Source organism: Mustelus asterias, chromosome 19 (genome assembly GCF_964213995.1).
Source record: "Mustelus asterias chromosome 19, sMusAst1.hap1.1, whole genome shotgun sequence".
Lineage (NCBI taxonomy): Eukaryota > Metazoa > Chordata > Chondrichthyes > Carcharhiniformes > Triakidae > Mustelus > Mustelus asterias.
In genome coordinates, this window is record NC_135819.1 from 60,603,672 (window position 1) to 60,618,777 (window position 15,106).

Consider the following 15,106-nt stretch of genomic DNA (forward strand, 5'->3'; position numbering starts at 1 on the left):
ATTTTCAAATTGGTAGTATTTTAATCCTAACATTATTAGTACAATAAGTTATCAGAAAATATTGGTCTCTGGCTCCTTACGTCAGAGTAACAGGCACATTTTGTGCCATTTTTGTCTGCTTAGCCTTTCCATGCATACCGTGGTTCTGGAACTGATGATTTGTCTTTCCTTTTACTAATGTTACGCTCCCTGCAGAGACCAATAACTTGCAAAAACGAGATGAATTTCCCAAACAATCAACGGAAATAACTGAAGAACAAGATTTCATGTTTTAGACTTTTACCGTAACAATTTAAAATCAATATAAATCAGGCACTAGTTAACAAGCAACAATACATCAAACTAAAGCATTAACTGACCAATGCAATCGAGATATGCCTCACAACCCCTTTTGCTGTGCACCGACTGCACTACAAGCAGATGTGCAACATTACAAGAACAAGCTCTCCAGCATGCTCACATTTTGCTGCCCTGCTAAGTTGCAACTTCTAATGTCATTTGAAAGTTATTACCAGAAGCTCTGAGAAACACAAGTTTTAGTGAGGATCTGAAGGAAATTAGTATTTGTAGCGAAATGGTTTTGGGGAAATTAATGGGATTGAAGGCAGATAAATCTCCAGGGCCTGATGATCTTCACCCGAGTACTTAAGTAGTGGCCATAGAAATAGTAGATCCATTGGTGGTTATTTTCCAAAATTCTTTGGACTCTGGACTGGGTTCTACAGGTTGGAGGGTAGCTAATATAAGCCAGCTATTCAAAAAAAAGCGCAAAAACAGGGAACTATAGACCAGTGAGCCTAACATCGATAGTAGGGAAGTTGCTAGAGTCCATTGTCAAGGATTTTATATAGCACAGCATTTGAAAAGCAGTGATATAATCAGAGAAAGTCAGCATGGATTTATGAAAGGGAAATCATGCTTGACAATTCTATTGGAATCCTTTGAGAATGTAACCAGTAGAGTTGACCAGGAAGAACCATTAGATGTGGTTTATTTAGACCTTCAGAAGGCTTTTGACAAGGTCTCATAGCAGATTACTCTGTAAAGTTAAAGCGCATGGGATTGTGGGTAGTGTCTTGAGATGGTTAGAAAGCTGGTTAGTAGATAGGAAGCAGAGAGTTGGAATAAATGGGTCTTTTCCTGATTGGCAGGCAGTGACTAGTCGGGTACGGCAGGGAGCTGTGCTATGGTCCCAACTGTTCATATTACATATGAATGATGTGGACAAGGGAACTAAATGTATTCTCTCCCAAGTTGCAGATGATACAAAGTTGGGTGGGAGGGTGAGCTGTGAGGTGGATGCGGGAGATGCTTCAGCATGATTTGGACAGGCTGAATGAGTGGGCATACACATGGCAGATACAGCATAATGTAGATAAATGTGAAGTTATCCACTTTGGTAGCAAAAATAGGAAGGCAAATTGTTATTTGTGAACGGATTTAAATTCAGAGAGGTGGATACTCAGCAAGACCTTGGTGTGTCCGTGCATCAGTCGTTGAAAGTAAGCACGCAGGTACAGCAGGCAGGAAAGAAAGCAAGTAAGTGGTATGTTGGCCTTTATAGCAAGAGGATTTGAGTATAGGAATAGGGATGTTTTACTGCAATTGTATAGTCCGGCATTCGTAGCATTAATTGGAATTCTACCTACCCTTTTTATTTAAAAAAAAAGTTCAACTTTCTGTTTAACTATCTCTGCTGGTATTCTATCCCACAATTCCACCATGCTTCCTATTTTAAAAAAAACTTGCCTAAATTTCCTATACTCTCAGAATCATAGAATCTACGATACGGAGACAGGCCCTTCGGCCCAAACTGGTCCATGCCGACCAAAAGCTAACCCCATTTGACTGCATTTGGCCCATATCCTTCTAAACCTTTCCTATCCAAGTATCTGACAACATTTAAAAGACATTTGGACAATGTCCCTGCCTCAACCACTTCCTCCGGCAGCTCATTCCACATATGTACCACCCTCTGTGTAAAAAAAAAGTTGCTCCTCAGGTTCTCATTAATTCTTTCCCCTCTTAATTTAAACCTATGCCCTCTGGTTCTCGATTCCCCAACCCTGGGGAAAAGACAATGCATTCACCCTAACCGTGCCTCTCATAATCTTATGCACCTCTATAAGATCACTCCTCAGTCTCCTATGTTCCAAAGAAAAAAGTCCTGGCCCCTCCAAACTCTCAGTGCCTTGAATCCTGGCAACATCCTTGTAAATCTCTTCTGCACTCTCTGCAGTTTAATAACATCTTTCCTATAGCAAGGTGACCAAAACTGAACACAATACCCCAGGTGCGGCCTCACCAATATCCTGTAGAACTGCAACATAACTTCCCAATTTCTATACTTAATGCCCTGACTGATGAAGCATGCCAAAAGCCACCGTCACTGCCCTATCTACCTGTGACTGCACCTGAACTCCAAAGTCCCTAAGGTCCTACTATTCACCGTGAAAGTCCTACCTTGATTTGACTTTCTTCTGATCCCTTTAATTTAAATGGTGGATACGTTAAGATCTGGGGCAAACCTTCCCACATCCTCTCTTTTGCAGAGATTAATGTCCTAAGATAAATTATCTTTCTTCATAACTTCACCCCTGTAAATTCAGAATTAAGCTTCACCATCCTCTGAATTCACCCAATCGTTCTGCATCTTTCTTGTAATACAGAGACCAAAATTCAACCTAGTAACCAGGTACAACTTCAGCATTACAACGTTCATCTTATTGGTTACATGTTTAATTATATACTGCAACATTTAATTTGCTTTTATGCACACCCATGAACACTGAATCAGTGATTTCAATGACTTGTCCATCAAAATCTGGAAATATTTTTCCTTTTGTCTTATTCGTGCATGTTTTACAGTTTCTTGCTTCTTTATCACAAATTAGCACTTTGTACTTACCTGTGCCACCTCGGTCTATTAACATAGATATCATTGAACACTCTATTTAATTTATTCCCAGACAAAATGTAGACACCCTGGAATATATCCTGTCCTGTAAGCAGCTGTTCCAAGACTTAACGCTGGACTTCCACTGGCATTGGCAACATGTTTCAAGTGCGACGTGACCCCACCACCTATGCCCACTTCCACCCCCACCCCTCAGCTTTTTACCTTTGAACTGCACATCAATTCAGTCTAATACTTGTATTTTGTAAATCAGTCTATTACATTGGATGTCAGAGTGTTTTTTTTTATTCTTTCCGGGACATGGGTGATGGGTGTCACTGATTAAGCCAGCAATTTAATACCCATTTCTAATTGACCTTGGGAAGGTGGTGGAGAGCCACCTTCCTGAACCGCTGGAGTCCATGTGATATAGGTACACCCACAGTGCTAATTGAGAGTCGTTCCAGGATTTGACCCTGCGACAGTGAAGGAACAGCAATGTAGTTCCAAATCAGGGTGGTTTGTGGCTTGGAGGGGTACTTGCAGATGGTGGTGTTCCCATGCATCACCCTTGTCTTTCAAGATGGTTTAGAAGGTGCTGTTGAAAGAGCTTTTGTGAGTTGCTGCAATGCACCCTGTAAATGGTATGTGCTGCTGCCACTGTGCATCTGTGGTGGATGTTGAAGGTGGTGGATTGGGTGCCAAACAAGCGGGTTCTTTTGTCCTGGATGGTGTCGAGCTTGTTTGAGTGTTGTTGGAGCTGCACTCATCCAGGCAAATGGAGATTATTCCATCACACTCTTGACTTGTAGATGATGGACAGACTTTGGGGATTCAGGAGGTGAGTTACTTGCTGCAGAATACCGAGCCTCTGACCTGCTCTTGTAACTACAGTATTTGTATAGCTGGTCTAGCTCAGTTTCTGTTCAGTAGTTACCCTCAGGATGTTGATAATGGGAGATTCCGTGATGGTAGTGCCATTGAATGTCAAGGAGAGATTGTTAGATCCTCTCTTGTTGGAGATGGTCATTGCCTGTTGTGAATATTACTTACCACATCAGCCCAAACCTGAAAGTTGTCCAGGTCTTGTGCATATGAGCACAGACTGCTTCAATATCTGAGGAGGCACAAATGGTGCTAGATGTTGTGCACTCATCAGTGAACGTCCCCACCTGACCTTATGATGAAGGGAAGCAGCTGATTATGATTGGGCCTAGGACATTATTCTGAGGAACTCCTACAGTGATATACTGGAACTGAGATTATTGACCTCCAACAAGCACAATCATCTTCCTTAGTGCTAGGTATGACTCCCAACCAGTGAAGAGATTCCCCCCTTATTCTTATTGATTGCAGTTTTGCTAGAGCTCCTTGAACCACACTCTCAACTCACCTCTTGAGTTCAGCTTTTTTGTTCATGTTTGGAACATGTCTGTAATGAGACCAGGAGCTGAGTGGTCCTGGTGGAACCCAAACTGAGCAGGGTGTTTCTGAATATGTACTGCTTGAGAACACTGTTGGTGACCCCTTCCATCGTTGTAGAACGTGATTAGTCTGATGGTGTGGTAATTGGCCTTGTTGGACTTATCCTGCATTTTGTGGACAGGGCATACCTGGGCAATTTTCCACATTCCACATAAGTGCCCAGTAGATGCCAATGTTGTAGGTCTATTGGAATAGCTTGGCTAAGGGCGCAGTTGGTTCCAGAGCACAAGTCATGTTGCTGGAATGTTATCATGGCCCATAGCCTTGCAGTATCCAATGCCTTCAGCCATTTCTTGATATCACATGGTGTGAATCTAATTGGCCGAAGAATAGTATCTGTGGTGTTGGGGAGCTCAAGAATAGGCTACAATCCACTTGACATTTCTGATTGAAGATTGTTGCAAATGCTTCAGCCTTGTTTTTTGCATTGATGTGCAGGGCTCCCCCATCATTGAGGATGGGGATGTTTTTGGAGCATTCAGTTTGTTGTTTAGTTGTCCAACATCATAAGACCATAAGACATAGGAGCAGAATTAGGCCACTCAGCCCATCGAGTCTGCTCCACCATTCAATCATGTCTGATATTTTTCTCATCTCCATTCTCCTGCCTTTTCCCCATAACCCTGATCCCCTTATTAATGAAGAACCTATCTATCTCTGTCTTAAAGACACTCAATGACCCGGCCTCCACAGCCTTCTGCGGCAAAGAGTTCCACAGATTCACCATTCTCTGGCTGAAGAAATTCCTCCTCATCTCTGTTTTAAAGGATCATTCCCTGTAGCCTGAGGTTGTGCCCTCTAGTTCTAGTTTTTCCTACTAGTGGAAACATCCTGTCCATGTCCACTCTATCCAGGCCTCGCAGTATCCTGTAAGTTTCAATAAGATCCCCCTTCATTCTTCTAAACTCCCAACGAGTACAGACCCAGAATCCTCAACCATTCCTCATGCGACAGGCTCTTCATTCCAGGGAATCATTCGTGTGAACCTTCTCTGGATCCTTTCCAAGGCCAGCATATCCTTCCTTAGATATGGAGTCCACAACTGCTCACAATACTCCAAATGGGGTCTGACCAGAGCCTTATACAGCCTCAGAAGTACAACCCTGCCCTTGTATTCTAGCCCTCTCAACATAAATTCTAACATTGCATTTGCCTTCCTAAAACTGCCGACTGAACCTGCACGTTAACTTTAAGAGAATCTTGAACAATGACTCCCAAATCCCTTTGTGTTTCTGATTTCCTAAGCATTTTCCCATTTAGAAAATAGTCTATGCCTCCATTCTTCCTTCCAAAGTGCATAACCTCTCACTTTTCCACATTGTATTCTATCTGCCACTTCTTTGCCTACTTTCCTAACCTGTCCAAATCCTTCTGCAGCCCTCCTGCTTCCTCAATTCTACCTGTCCCTCGACATATCTTTGTATCATCTGCAAACTTAGCAACAGTGCCTTCAGTTCATTGGATGTGGCCGGACTACAAAGCTTAGATCTAATCCCTTGGTTGTGTGATCGCTTAGCTCTGTCCATTGAAAACAGCTCTTGGCATGCCTTCCTGCACTCTTCATTGAACCAGGCTAGATCCCCAGCTTGATGGTATATATTTAAGTGATTGCAGATTGCTTTTGGAACTGATCACAAAATTTGGTCGTGATGTCAGCAAAGGCTGCTGTTTTACTTTACAGGAAAATGTTCCGAGAATAAATCTGATGTTGTTAGTTTGAATCTATGCGTGCAAACCACATCTTTTTGTTTAAAACCCACAACCCCGAACATAGTTAGGACATTACAGATGGTAATGGTAGAGTGGGGGATATGCAAGGCCATGAGGTTACTGATTGTGGTTGTATGCAATTTTGTTGCTGATGGCCCAAAGCGCCTCACGGATGCCCAGTTTTGAGTTGCTAGATTTGTTTGAAATTGATCCCATTTAGCATGATGGCACCAAACAATGGAGGGTATCCTCAATGTAAAGGTGGGACTTCATCTCCGCAAGGACTGTGTTGTTGCCACTCCTATCAGCATTGTCGTAGACAGATACATCTGCGACAGGTAGATTGGTGAAGACATGGCCAAGTAGGATTTTCCCTCTTGTTGATTCCCTCATCACCTGCTGCAGACCATTCCAGCAGCTGTGTACTTTAGTACTTGGCCAGCTCAGTCAGTAATGGTGCTACCAAGCCACTCTTGACGATGGGTGTTAAAGTCCCCCACCTAGAGTACATTCTATGCCCTGACCACACTCCATGCTTACTCCAAGTGGAGGAGTACAGATTCATCAGCTGAGCGTGGCGGACACATTAGGTAGTAATCAGCAGGAGGTTTCCTTACTCATATTTGACCTGATGCAATGAAGTTCAGAGCCGATGCTGAGAATTCCCAGGGCAATCCCTTCCAACTGCATTCCACCGTGACACTACCTCTGCTGGGCTGTCTGATGGGTGGGACAAATTTGGCACGTACCCCAAATGTTGGCCTGGAGGACTTTGCAACATCGACAGGGCTGGGGTTGCTATTTTCACTTCTGGTGCTTAGGTCGATGCTGGGTGATCTGTCTGTTTTGTTCCTTTTTGTAGTCATCAAAGTGGTTTGATTCAACTGAGTGGCTTGCTCAGCCATTTCAGAGTCAACCACAGTGCTGTGGAGACACATATAGGTCAGACCAGGTAAAGAGAGCAGATTTCCTTCCCTAAAAGGAAGTAGTGAACCAGATGGATTGTTATGACAATTGACAATGATTTCATTTCACTATTACAAAGACAGCTTTTAAATTCCACCAGCTGCTGTGGTGGGATTCAAACCCATGTCCCCAAAGCATCAGCCTGGGCATCTGGATTGCTAGTCTGTTGGCATTACCATTAGGCCACCATCTCCTCTAAATTAAAATGTGGAATTTAATACCAAAGGTTGAGACCAATCACTTAAGTGCTCTAAATAAGTGAGTAGATGAGAGGAAAAGAAAGATACGCTGAGAGACTGAGATGTGATTGACTGAACGGTAGGTGACTCATATGGAATATACACACTAGTACAGACTGGTTTGGCCAAATATCCTGTTTCTGTGTTGTATATTTTATGTAATTCTAGAAGTTACTTGGGAACATTGTGAAAATCCTTAAGCCATCCAAGAAATGATAGCCTTTTCATAGTAAAATCCAAAATCTTTTTACGTGTGTCTGAAACCTAAAACATGGAAATATACTTAGAACCAACTTGCTGGATTAGCAACTAGGCATTTTGTTTGAGAAAGACTTCTGTACTCTAGTGCAGTATATGCCTGTATGCATACTAATTTATCTAATTGGGTAATGAGTTTCTGCTGAAGCTCATTTGCACATTGACAAACTCAAAATCTAGAATGAACCAATGCAATTGGACACCTTTAAAAAATATTTTTAGAAAAAAATGCCTCATAAGATATTTCTGGATATGTTTGAGTAATATAGCTAAAAATGGGTTTATCACAAAAAATATATATTTAACCAGTGTCAATTCTCCATCCCAAAGTAACCAGATTGTAAATTACTGAAAAACTATACAGAACCAATTGTTAATGGTGTACAGTCGTCAGTTTCTTAATTAAGTTAAAAAGAAATCAAAGCCATTTAAAACACACCTTTTCGCACCCAAGTACCAGCTTATTGTTTTTTCAAACCTCCTAATGGCCTGCAAACAAATGCAATTAGTAAAAACTCCCAATGCTGATTGATTCAGCCTGGGAGCATGACCAGTTTTATGTACCGGACTGCTTCCAGCTCAAAGTTTTTTAAACCAGCACAAAAACTGGATTTACACTTAAAACTTGCAGATACCATTATTTCTCTCAAATTATATCTTAAAAAAATAAGATCAACCTAGTGAAAACTCTACCCCATGCTGGAAAATGCTGTTAACTATTGTTTTATTGGCTAATAACCTTTAAAGCCTTTAGAATGCTGCATGGTACCAATTTCTTGATAACTTCCTAAATTTTATTTTAAGGACTGCTTCAACCTCAGTCGAGAAAGTAAGAGAAAGAAGCTATCAGAGAGCGTTGCTTTTGAGTGATCATAGAAAAGAAAAAGAAGGTGGTAAGTGTTACACATCTCTTCTTTAATTTGGACTGTATAGACATAAGGAAACTATTGGATTCTAATGTCAATTCAGAAACTTCCCAAGAATGTGATTTTTCCCTTGGCATACTACAACCTGTCATAAGAAAGGAATGGTCATACATAGATGCTAACTTGCCACTGCTAACTTGACAGCATGATTACAAACTTGACTGTAGTTGTTAATGCACTAATAGAGCAGGTTCAGGTGATTGGAATTAACAATCAGGGCTGCAACTGGAACTATCCAACCTGTCAGCGGTAAGGCTTTTGGTTGTTCAAGATTTTTAAGTGCCTAGTGTCATGGTGTAGGAAAGGCAGAGGTTGAGTTCTTTCTGCATAGCAATATTATGCTCAATTCCTAACCTTAGGTGTGGGACGTTGAATGTTATACAAAATGGTAGGGAAAGTTGAATTGATGTGTTACGCATTTTCTAGAGGCTGCACTAAGAGTGCACGTGCAGAGATTTGGAGGTGGTGTAATGTTTTCCCATCCTCCAGAAACATGTAAATGAGCTGGACAGAAACAATTGGAGAAAACTGAAGGCACGTGTCCTTCATTGGAAGATGAATACCTCAACAATTTTTAAGAATTGCCATGGAGCTCTCTCAATGCTGAATTTGAAGTTGCAAAGTCTGTGTGTTACTATACCATGTGTTTTAGACATTAAACAACTTATGGCACTTTTTAAAGTCAATTTAAAGAAAAGCATTTGGGACATTGGGTCCAATTGCTTGTCATTTGGATTAACTCATCAGATTGACCAGAATTGTCATTTTGTTGACAAATATATGATTCATATTATTGGTGCTATCCAAAAGAAATGATGAAGATATGGCCCATCTACAATAGTGTCCACGTATGTTTAGAGTGAAAGGACTTTATAATAATCAATAGTCAGTGACAGCTTTAATACTTATTTGAAAGTACATTTGAAAGGGTTTTTTTCTGTAAATTATTCAGTAAAATCAAGTCTATCATTTCTAATACTCTGTTATTGGGACTTCCCATCTGTAGGAATGATTTCACCCACACATAGTCCAACATCAACTCATTGGCCACAGTCTCATCTTCAAACTCCATCTTCATCCCACTGTTCAAAACCCATTCCACGTCTTCAGCTGAAGATCCCAGCCATCTCTCCCAGTGAACCTAACCTAGGTCAGTAGAGAAGACATTTCATAATCATTCCACCATTTTTGTGACCTGTAACTGTTATATACCAAAATTTCTATTGCTATACAAGACTGGAGTCCCCTTGTTGTTCCTCCATATTGCCTGCACTAATAATTGACTGTTTATGTGAATACAGTTGAAGAAATGAACTGGGTTCGTACCTGAAATGTAAAATTAATTTTAAAATTATACATCTTTGTACTTATAAATAAAATAATGTATGTGGCAAAATGTATATAATCTGCAATAAAAATGTGTGCACCTTGTGCTTGGAATTTCTCTTGTATTTTGGAATTTATATTACTACCTCTGCTTCAGTACAACTGCTAGGTGTGTGAATATTGTAGGACAAATGTCTAGTAGTTTGTGCAGTTCTGCTGGTATAAGTTTAAAGGAATACTCCACAGTAAGGCTGTATAATGGTCTTATAAAGGCAAAGATATGGGATGAAAGAGTTATTTGCCCTTCAAGTCTGCTCATTCCTCCAAGCAATGTACAAGTTAAACATCATGCATCTTCCCCAGTTTATGTCTTACCTCCTGAGGAGGTGTCTGAACACAAGTGTAACTTCAAGAAGAGAACTGTGAAACTTCTACCCGTCTTCTAAAGGTAATTGATCAAAACACTTGGATATCTGTCTAACGTTGAAATCTCCATTATTCAGCCTGAGCAATTTAGATCTTCATGTGGCTTTATCATGAATCCTAGTAGGAAAAATAATTAAGTATTCCTGACGAATATTGGAAATAAGTGACCAAGCACTGAGAGATATCATGCGTCAACTCTGCTAGCTCATCCAGTGCTGATCCAAGGGGAGAGATCTGGCTTTATATGAAACCATTAAAAATATTTCTTTAAGGAATATTCTGGTATAGTATACTATGACTGTAGAGTATTCCTTTAAAAGCACTGGCCACAACAGTCATTAGTTATGGCTCACAAAACATCCATGACTTTATATAGTTTGAAGGATATATTTGATGTAGAGAGGAATACTGTTTACTGTGAGTTTTGCCAGAACCTCATTTGTACATAGAAGTTACTGAAAATAAGTCGCAACTCAAAGCCCCACCTTAATGGAATTCAATATTCAACTGATGTTCAATTTTTTCTGAAGAATTAAGAGTTGCTTAAGTATGCTAATTCAACCAGATTTTTGTGTGTAGCTAATTTTAGTGAGATTTTTACCTGTAATCTTTGGGGGGAATGGTATAATGAACTGTGGTGATAACTGCTTAATGAGTTACTGCATGTTGGAGACAAACAACATGTCTTATTTATATTGCATAGCGTTATATATAATGTTTTATTAAGTGCCAGATTGGAAGAAGAAATGGCTGTTGTTTATAAATTTAGGGTAGCAACTTTGTGTTGCTTTTGATTGCATTTTCAGAATTGTTCTAAGAATGCATTGATTAATTTTCTTACTACTTCTGCAGAAATTTCAGACGCGGAAAACCCAGAACAAATTGCTGAAAAGGAGTGTCCATCTCCAGTGAGTTCTCAAAAGCATAATATAAGCCCTTCAAAATTAAACAAGGTAATTTGCTATTGTTTACTTTAGAATGTTATTGCATTATGTGTACTGCCATTTTAATACTGCATGCAATATAGTAACTTGTATAAAAATTATGACTCAGTATTCTTAATGGATAATGAAAAGCATTATACAGTTTATTTTTGCTGTGTTCAGTTTAAATGATATGTTCAAACTTTTTCTTTTAAATTAACAGCCAGCACAAATGCCTTCTCCATCGTCTCCTGCGTTTTCATCCCAGCCCCAGGTAAAGTTGCAGGTGAAGTCTCAGACCCTGCCACAATCTCATCCTTCCCAATTAGAAAGTACAAGTAATATAACAGAGACTTCTAATCAGAGTCAAACTAAATCTGAGACGCAGCAAAAATTGCATTTTCAGTTTGATTCCCAACCAATTTCAAAAGTTAATTTTAATGGCCAGTCTGGAAATCCACATTATTCACAGCATCCATGTCCATCACCGTCCCAGAGTTCGATAAAACCATCTAATTCTCAATCAGCTTCGCTTCCATTGAAGACTCAATGTCCAGTGCTCCCACCACATCCTGAGCATCCTCTTAAATCTCCAGCCCCTCATACGCCTGGACAGACCAACTATCTTTCATCAAGTTCTCAACCACAGCCTCAGATGCACTTACATTCACCAAAGTCTCAGTCACAGCAGCTGGGATCATCATACAGGACAATTCATTCGCAATCGCCTCAAGTGGGAACTGTACAGGCCACATCACACAGAGGATCTTTTTTAACCCCTGTTACTGTGGGGCAAGTGTACTATCAGGCAGCGCAGCCTGGGAATTTAGCACAACAGCAACAGACAAGTGCAACGTTTTATCCTTCATCGACGACACCATCAGGTCATCAGCCTAGTCTGAGTCAGTTCAACCAGCAACATTCAAGCAGCAGTGTGCCCCCACCACCTCCGCCGCCACCACCTCCGCCACCGCCACCACCTACTTATTATCAAAACCAGCAACCTTCTGGGAACTTTCAAAGTTTTAATCAGCCGAGAACAAATGTTCCCCAGCAGGGAACATTCGCTCCTGCACCAAGTCCAACCCAGACCCTGTCTGGAGCATGCTTGCTTCAACCTTCTCCTGGGTCCATTATACATCAAGGACCCCCAAAATCTCCAAGTCCTGCTTTATTGCACACTCCTGGGTCGTTACCAGCAGCAGCTGCCTCTGTACATCATGCATCTTCTACAGCGCAGTATCTGACACCTTCGAGTTCTGGTCTACATCACTCTTCCTCATCATCTGCAACACAACCCCCACCACCACCTCTGGTATCTCAGTCACCTGGATCAGGACCACATCTTGTGCCTCTCCCAGGCCCTCATCACCCTCCACCTCAAGGACAGGCCCCACATCCACCACCATTGCCACATGTAACTAGTCCAGTTCATCCCATACCACCAACCCAAGGGCCACTGTTACATGCTCAGCCTTCAGGACATCATCCACCACCACCGCCACCTCCTGGGCCAGCACCTGTTCATCCTCCTCCACCTTCTGCAACAGGACATCAATCTCTTTCAGCCTCTGGAACTACAACATCGCATCAAATTGCACTTAATTCAGCACACCCTCCTCCACCCCCTCCTCCTCCACCCCCTCCTCCTCCACCACCACCAGCTCCAGTTCTTGGATCAGGACATCATGTTGCTCCAGGACAAGGATCTCATCACCCAGCTCCTCAAGGACCACACCATCTTCCTTCAGGGGGCCATCAGCCTTTGAGTCACCATCCTTCACATCATGCTCCTCTAGGATCTCAGCTTCCGCCTGCAGGATCAGGATCTCACCATTCACTGCCAAGACAAGGCTCTCACCACCAGTCTCAAGGAGCAAATAGTATTGCATCGCTTGCAGGCCCAGGATTCCATCCACCATCTCCCAATGTGGTTCCACTTGCACATGCAGGTCAGGGACTTAAACAGATGCCTGCATTACCCCCACAAATTTCTGTTCCCAGACCACAATTGCCACCGTCTTTCCAGCAAAACAATTTTCACAGCTCAGGATGGCACTAAAATGGGGCTGTGCTGACCCATTTTGAACATTGTTCTGTAAAATACGATGTAAATATTTTACGTACTGTATCTTTTAAAGATACTTCTTAAGTCAGACATTGTAATAAACTTATCACCAGTGCTCATCTTTATTTGTCTTTCACACAACTTCTTAAAAAAAACATTTTACTCCTGTTGGAGCTGTATATATGTGTTTGTGAAGCCAGTGAGAAGAAAAACATTTTTCAGATTTTATTTTGTAAGTAGACATTCCAGCCATCCTAACTGACGTTGTAGTGCACAGGTTGGCTCAAAATTGTAATTTAGTATTTTATTGTTGCATTTAAAAATGCATTTATTGAATGTTTTGTATAAATTTTTTTATTCAAGTATGTTAAATATAACTGCACTTCCAAGGAGTGTTGGCACTCATGCAATTTACTTTTACTTTTTTTGTTCAATCCCTTTTCTGTAGTAAAACATTTTATTTTCCTTTGTATCCTATTAAACAATAGCAGAACAATGCAATATAGGTTTTGAAACAGTTGCGGTGTGAAACATGGTTCTTTTACTTGATTGGTTCTTGTAGAAAAGTAATTTAATGTATAGATTATTTCTAATTTCTTCTGGCAGATGTTATGTAAATAATTGTGCATTTACTTTTTTCCTTGCTTGTAAAACTTGCCAATGCTTCTATCCCATTTTTGAATACTGTTGTACATTCAAGTCCCTTTGCAAATATGTGTATGTTCTCTGTGAGCTTAGTATAAGAATTTTAATTTTTTAAGATACTGTCACACTGCAGCACTGGTTGGGCATTTTAATCCATGTTAATAAATCACAGTAAATTGCATTTTTTACAAATTATAAATACAGACTCCTAGGATTTTGTCTGGTAATATATATTTCTTAGTGTTTTTTAAAATAATTGTGCTTGAACAGTGATTATTGTGCAGGTGGAGGAGGAAAGAATGATTAGGTTGCAAGTGAGTCCAGCAGTGTTACGGTTTTGTGCTAACATGCGAAGTTAAAATTCCATGATTGCAGAAACAGCAAATCGATTCATATTTACGGTTATATTAGCTCATATTTGTTGGGCTCTGCGTCTCGTGCATATTTATTTATTCCTTTGATCTCATCACAAATGATCAAAATATAGACACGCACATACATACACACTATTTGTGAAGGTTGAAAAATTGAGACTATCTGCTGTGGAAAATGATCAGTTGGAGTGATGCCAATGAGAACATTGCAGGTTTATGTAAATACCATTTACCAGAAGTTCACTGGTTTTAAGTTTTGATTCTTCTTCCTAAACCGTGGCTCAGTATTATTGTGCCATAACCATGTGAGTAAAGATACTTGATTGATGAAGCATTTAAAAACTTTAAAATGTCCCTATTAACTAACATTGCCTTTAATGAACTGTTCTAATAATGATCTTTTTAAATGTTTTTCCTGTTGTGTTCCAAAACTATAAGGACAATTGATTTTCATTTCACAATTTATGAACATTGAAGCAAAGTTGTTCATCATCCATAAATAAATAATAGCTTTTACAAGGAGTGGAGAAGCATTGCCCAATGTAAAATCTTTTTCAGATCAAGTCTCGCAATACAGATTCTTGCCGCCCCTTGCAACTAAATAGTTATGTTGATTTATTAAATCGATAAAGCTAATGTTACCATTGTTTTCATCTATTTATTTATTTATTTTTCTCTTCTCATTGTTCTTCAGTTCATCTTTTGGTTTATCTTAAGATCACAGATTCCTACAGTGCAGAAGGAAGTCTTTAGGCCCATCAAGTCTGCACCGACTACAATCCCACCCAGGCCCCAATCCCCATAACCCCATGCATTTACCCTAGCTAGTCCCCCTGACACTAAGGGACAATTTAGCATGGCCGA

The 15,106-nt window shown here is 40.4% G+C and overlaps 1 protein-coding gene across 13 annotated transcripts in view; it reads left to right on the plus strand.

The window, feature by feature from the left end:
* kmt2e (lysine (K)-specific methyltransferase 2E) overlaps positions 1–14,876 on the plus strand; it is a 115,581-nt gene extending 100,705 nt beyond the window's left edge. For 12 of the 13 annotated variants that reach the window (XM_078235660.1, XM_078235667.1, XM_078235661.1 and 9 more), the window contains 4 exons: positions 8,359–8,447; positions 9,487–9,630; positions 11,085–11,185; positions 11,379–14,876. In XM_078235660.1, the coding sequence (XP_078091786.1) occupies positions 8,359–8,447; positions 9,487–9,630; positions 11,085–11,185; positions 11,379–13,217 (2,173 nt within the window). In that variant the 3' untranslated portion in view covers positions 13,218–14,876. Of the gene's footprint in view, positions 1–8,358; positions 8,448–9,486; positions 9,631–10,169; positions 10,255–11,084; positions 11,186–11,378 lie in introns of all 13 variants that reach the window. The other variant, XR_013500187.1, reaches the window with a different exon arrangement.
* Positions 14,877–15,106: the final 230 nt, after the last annotated feature.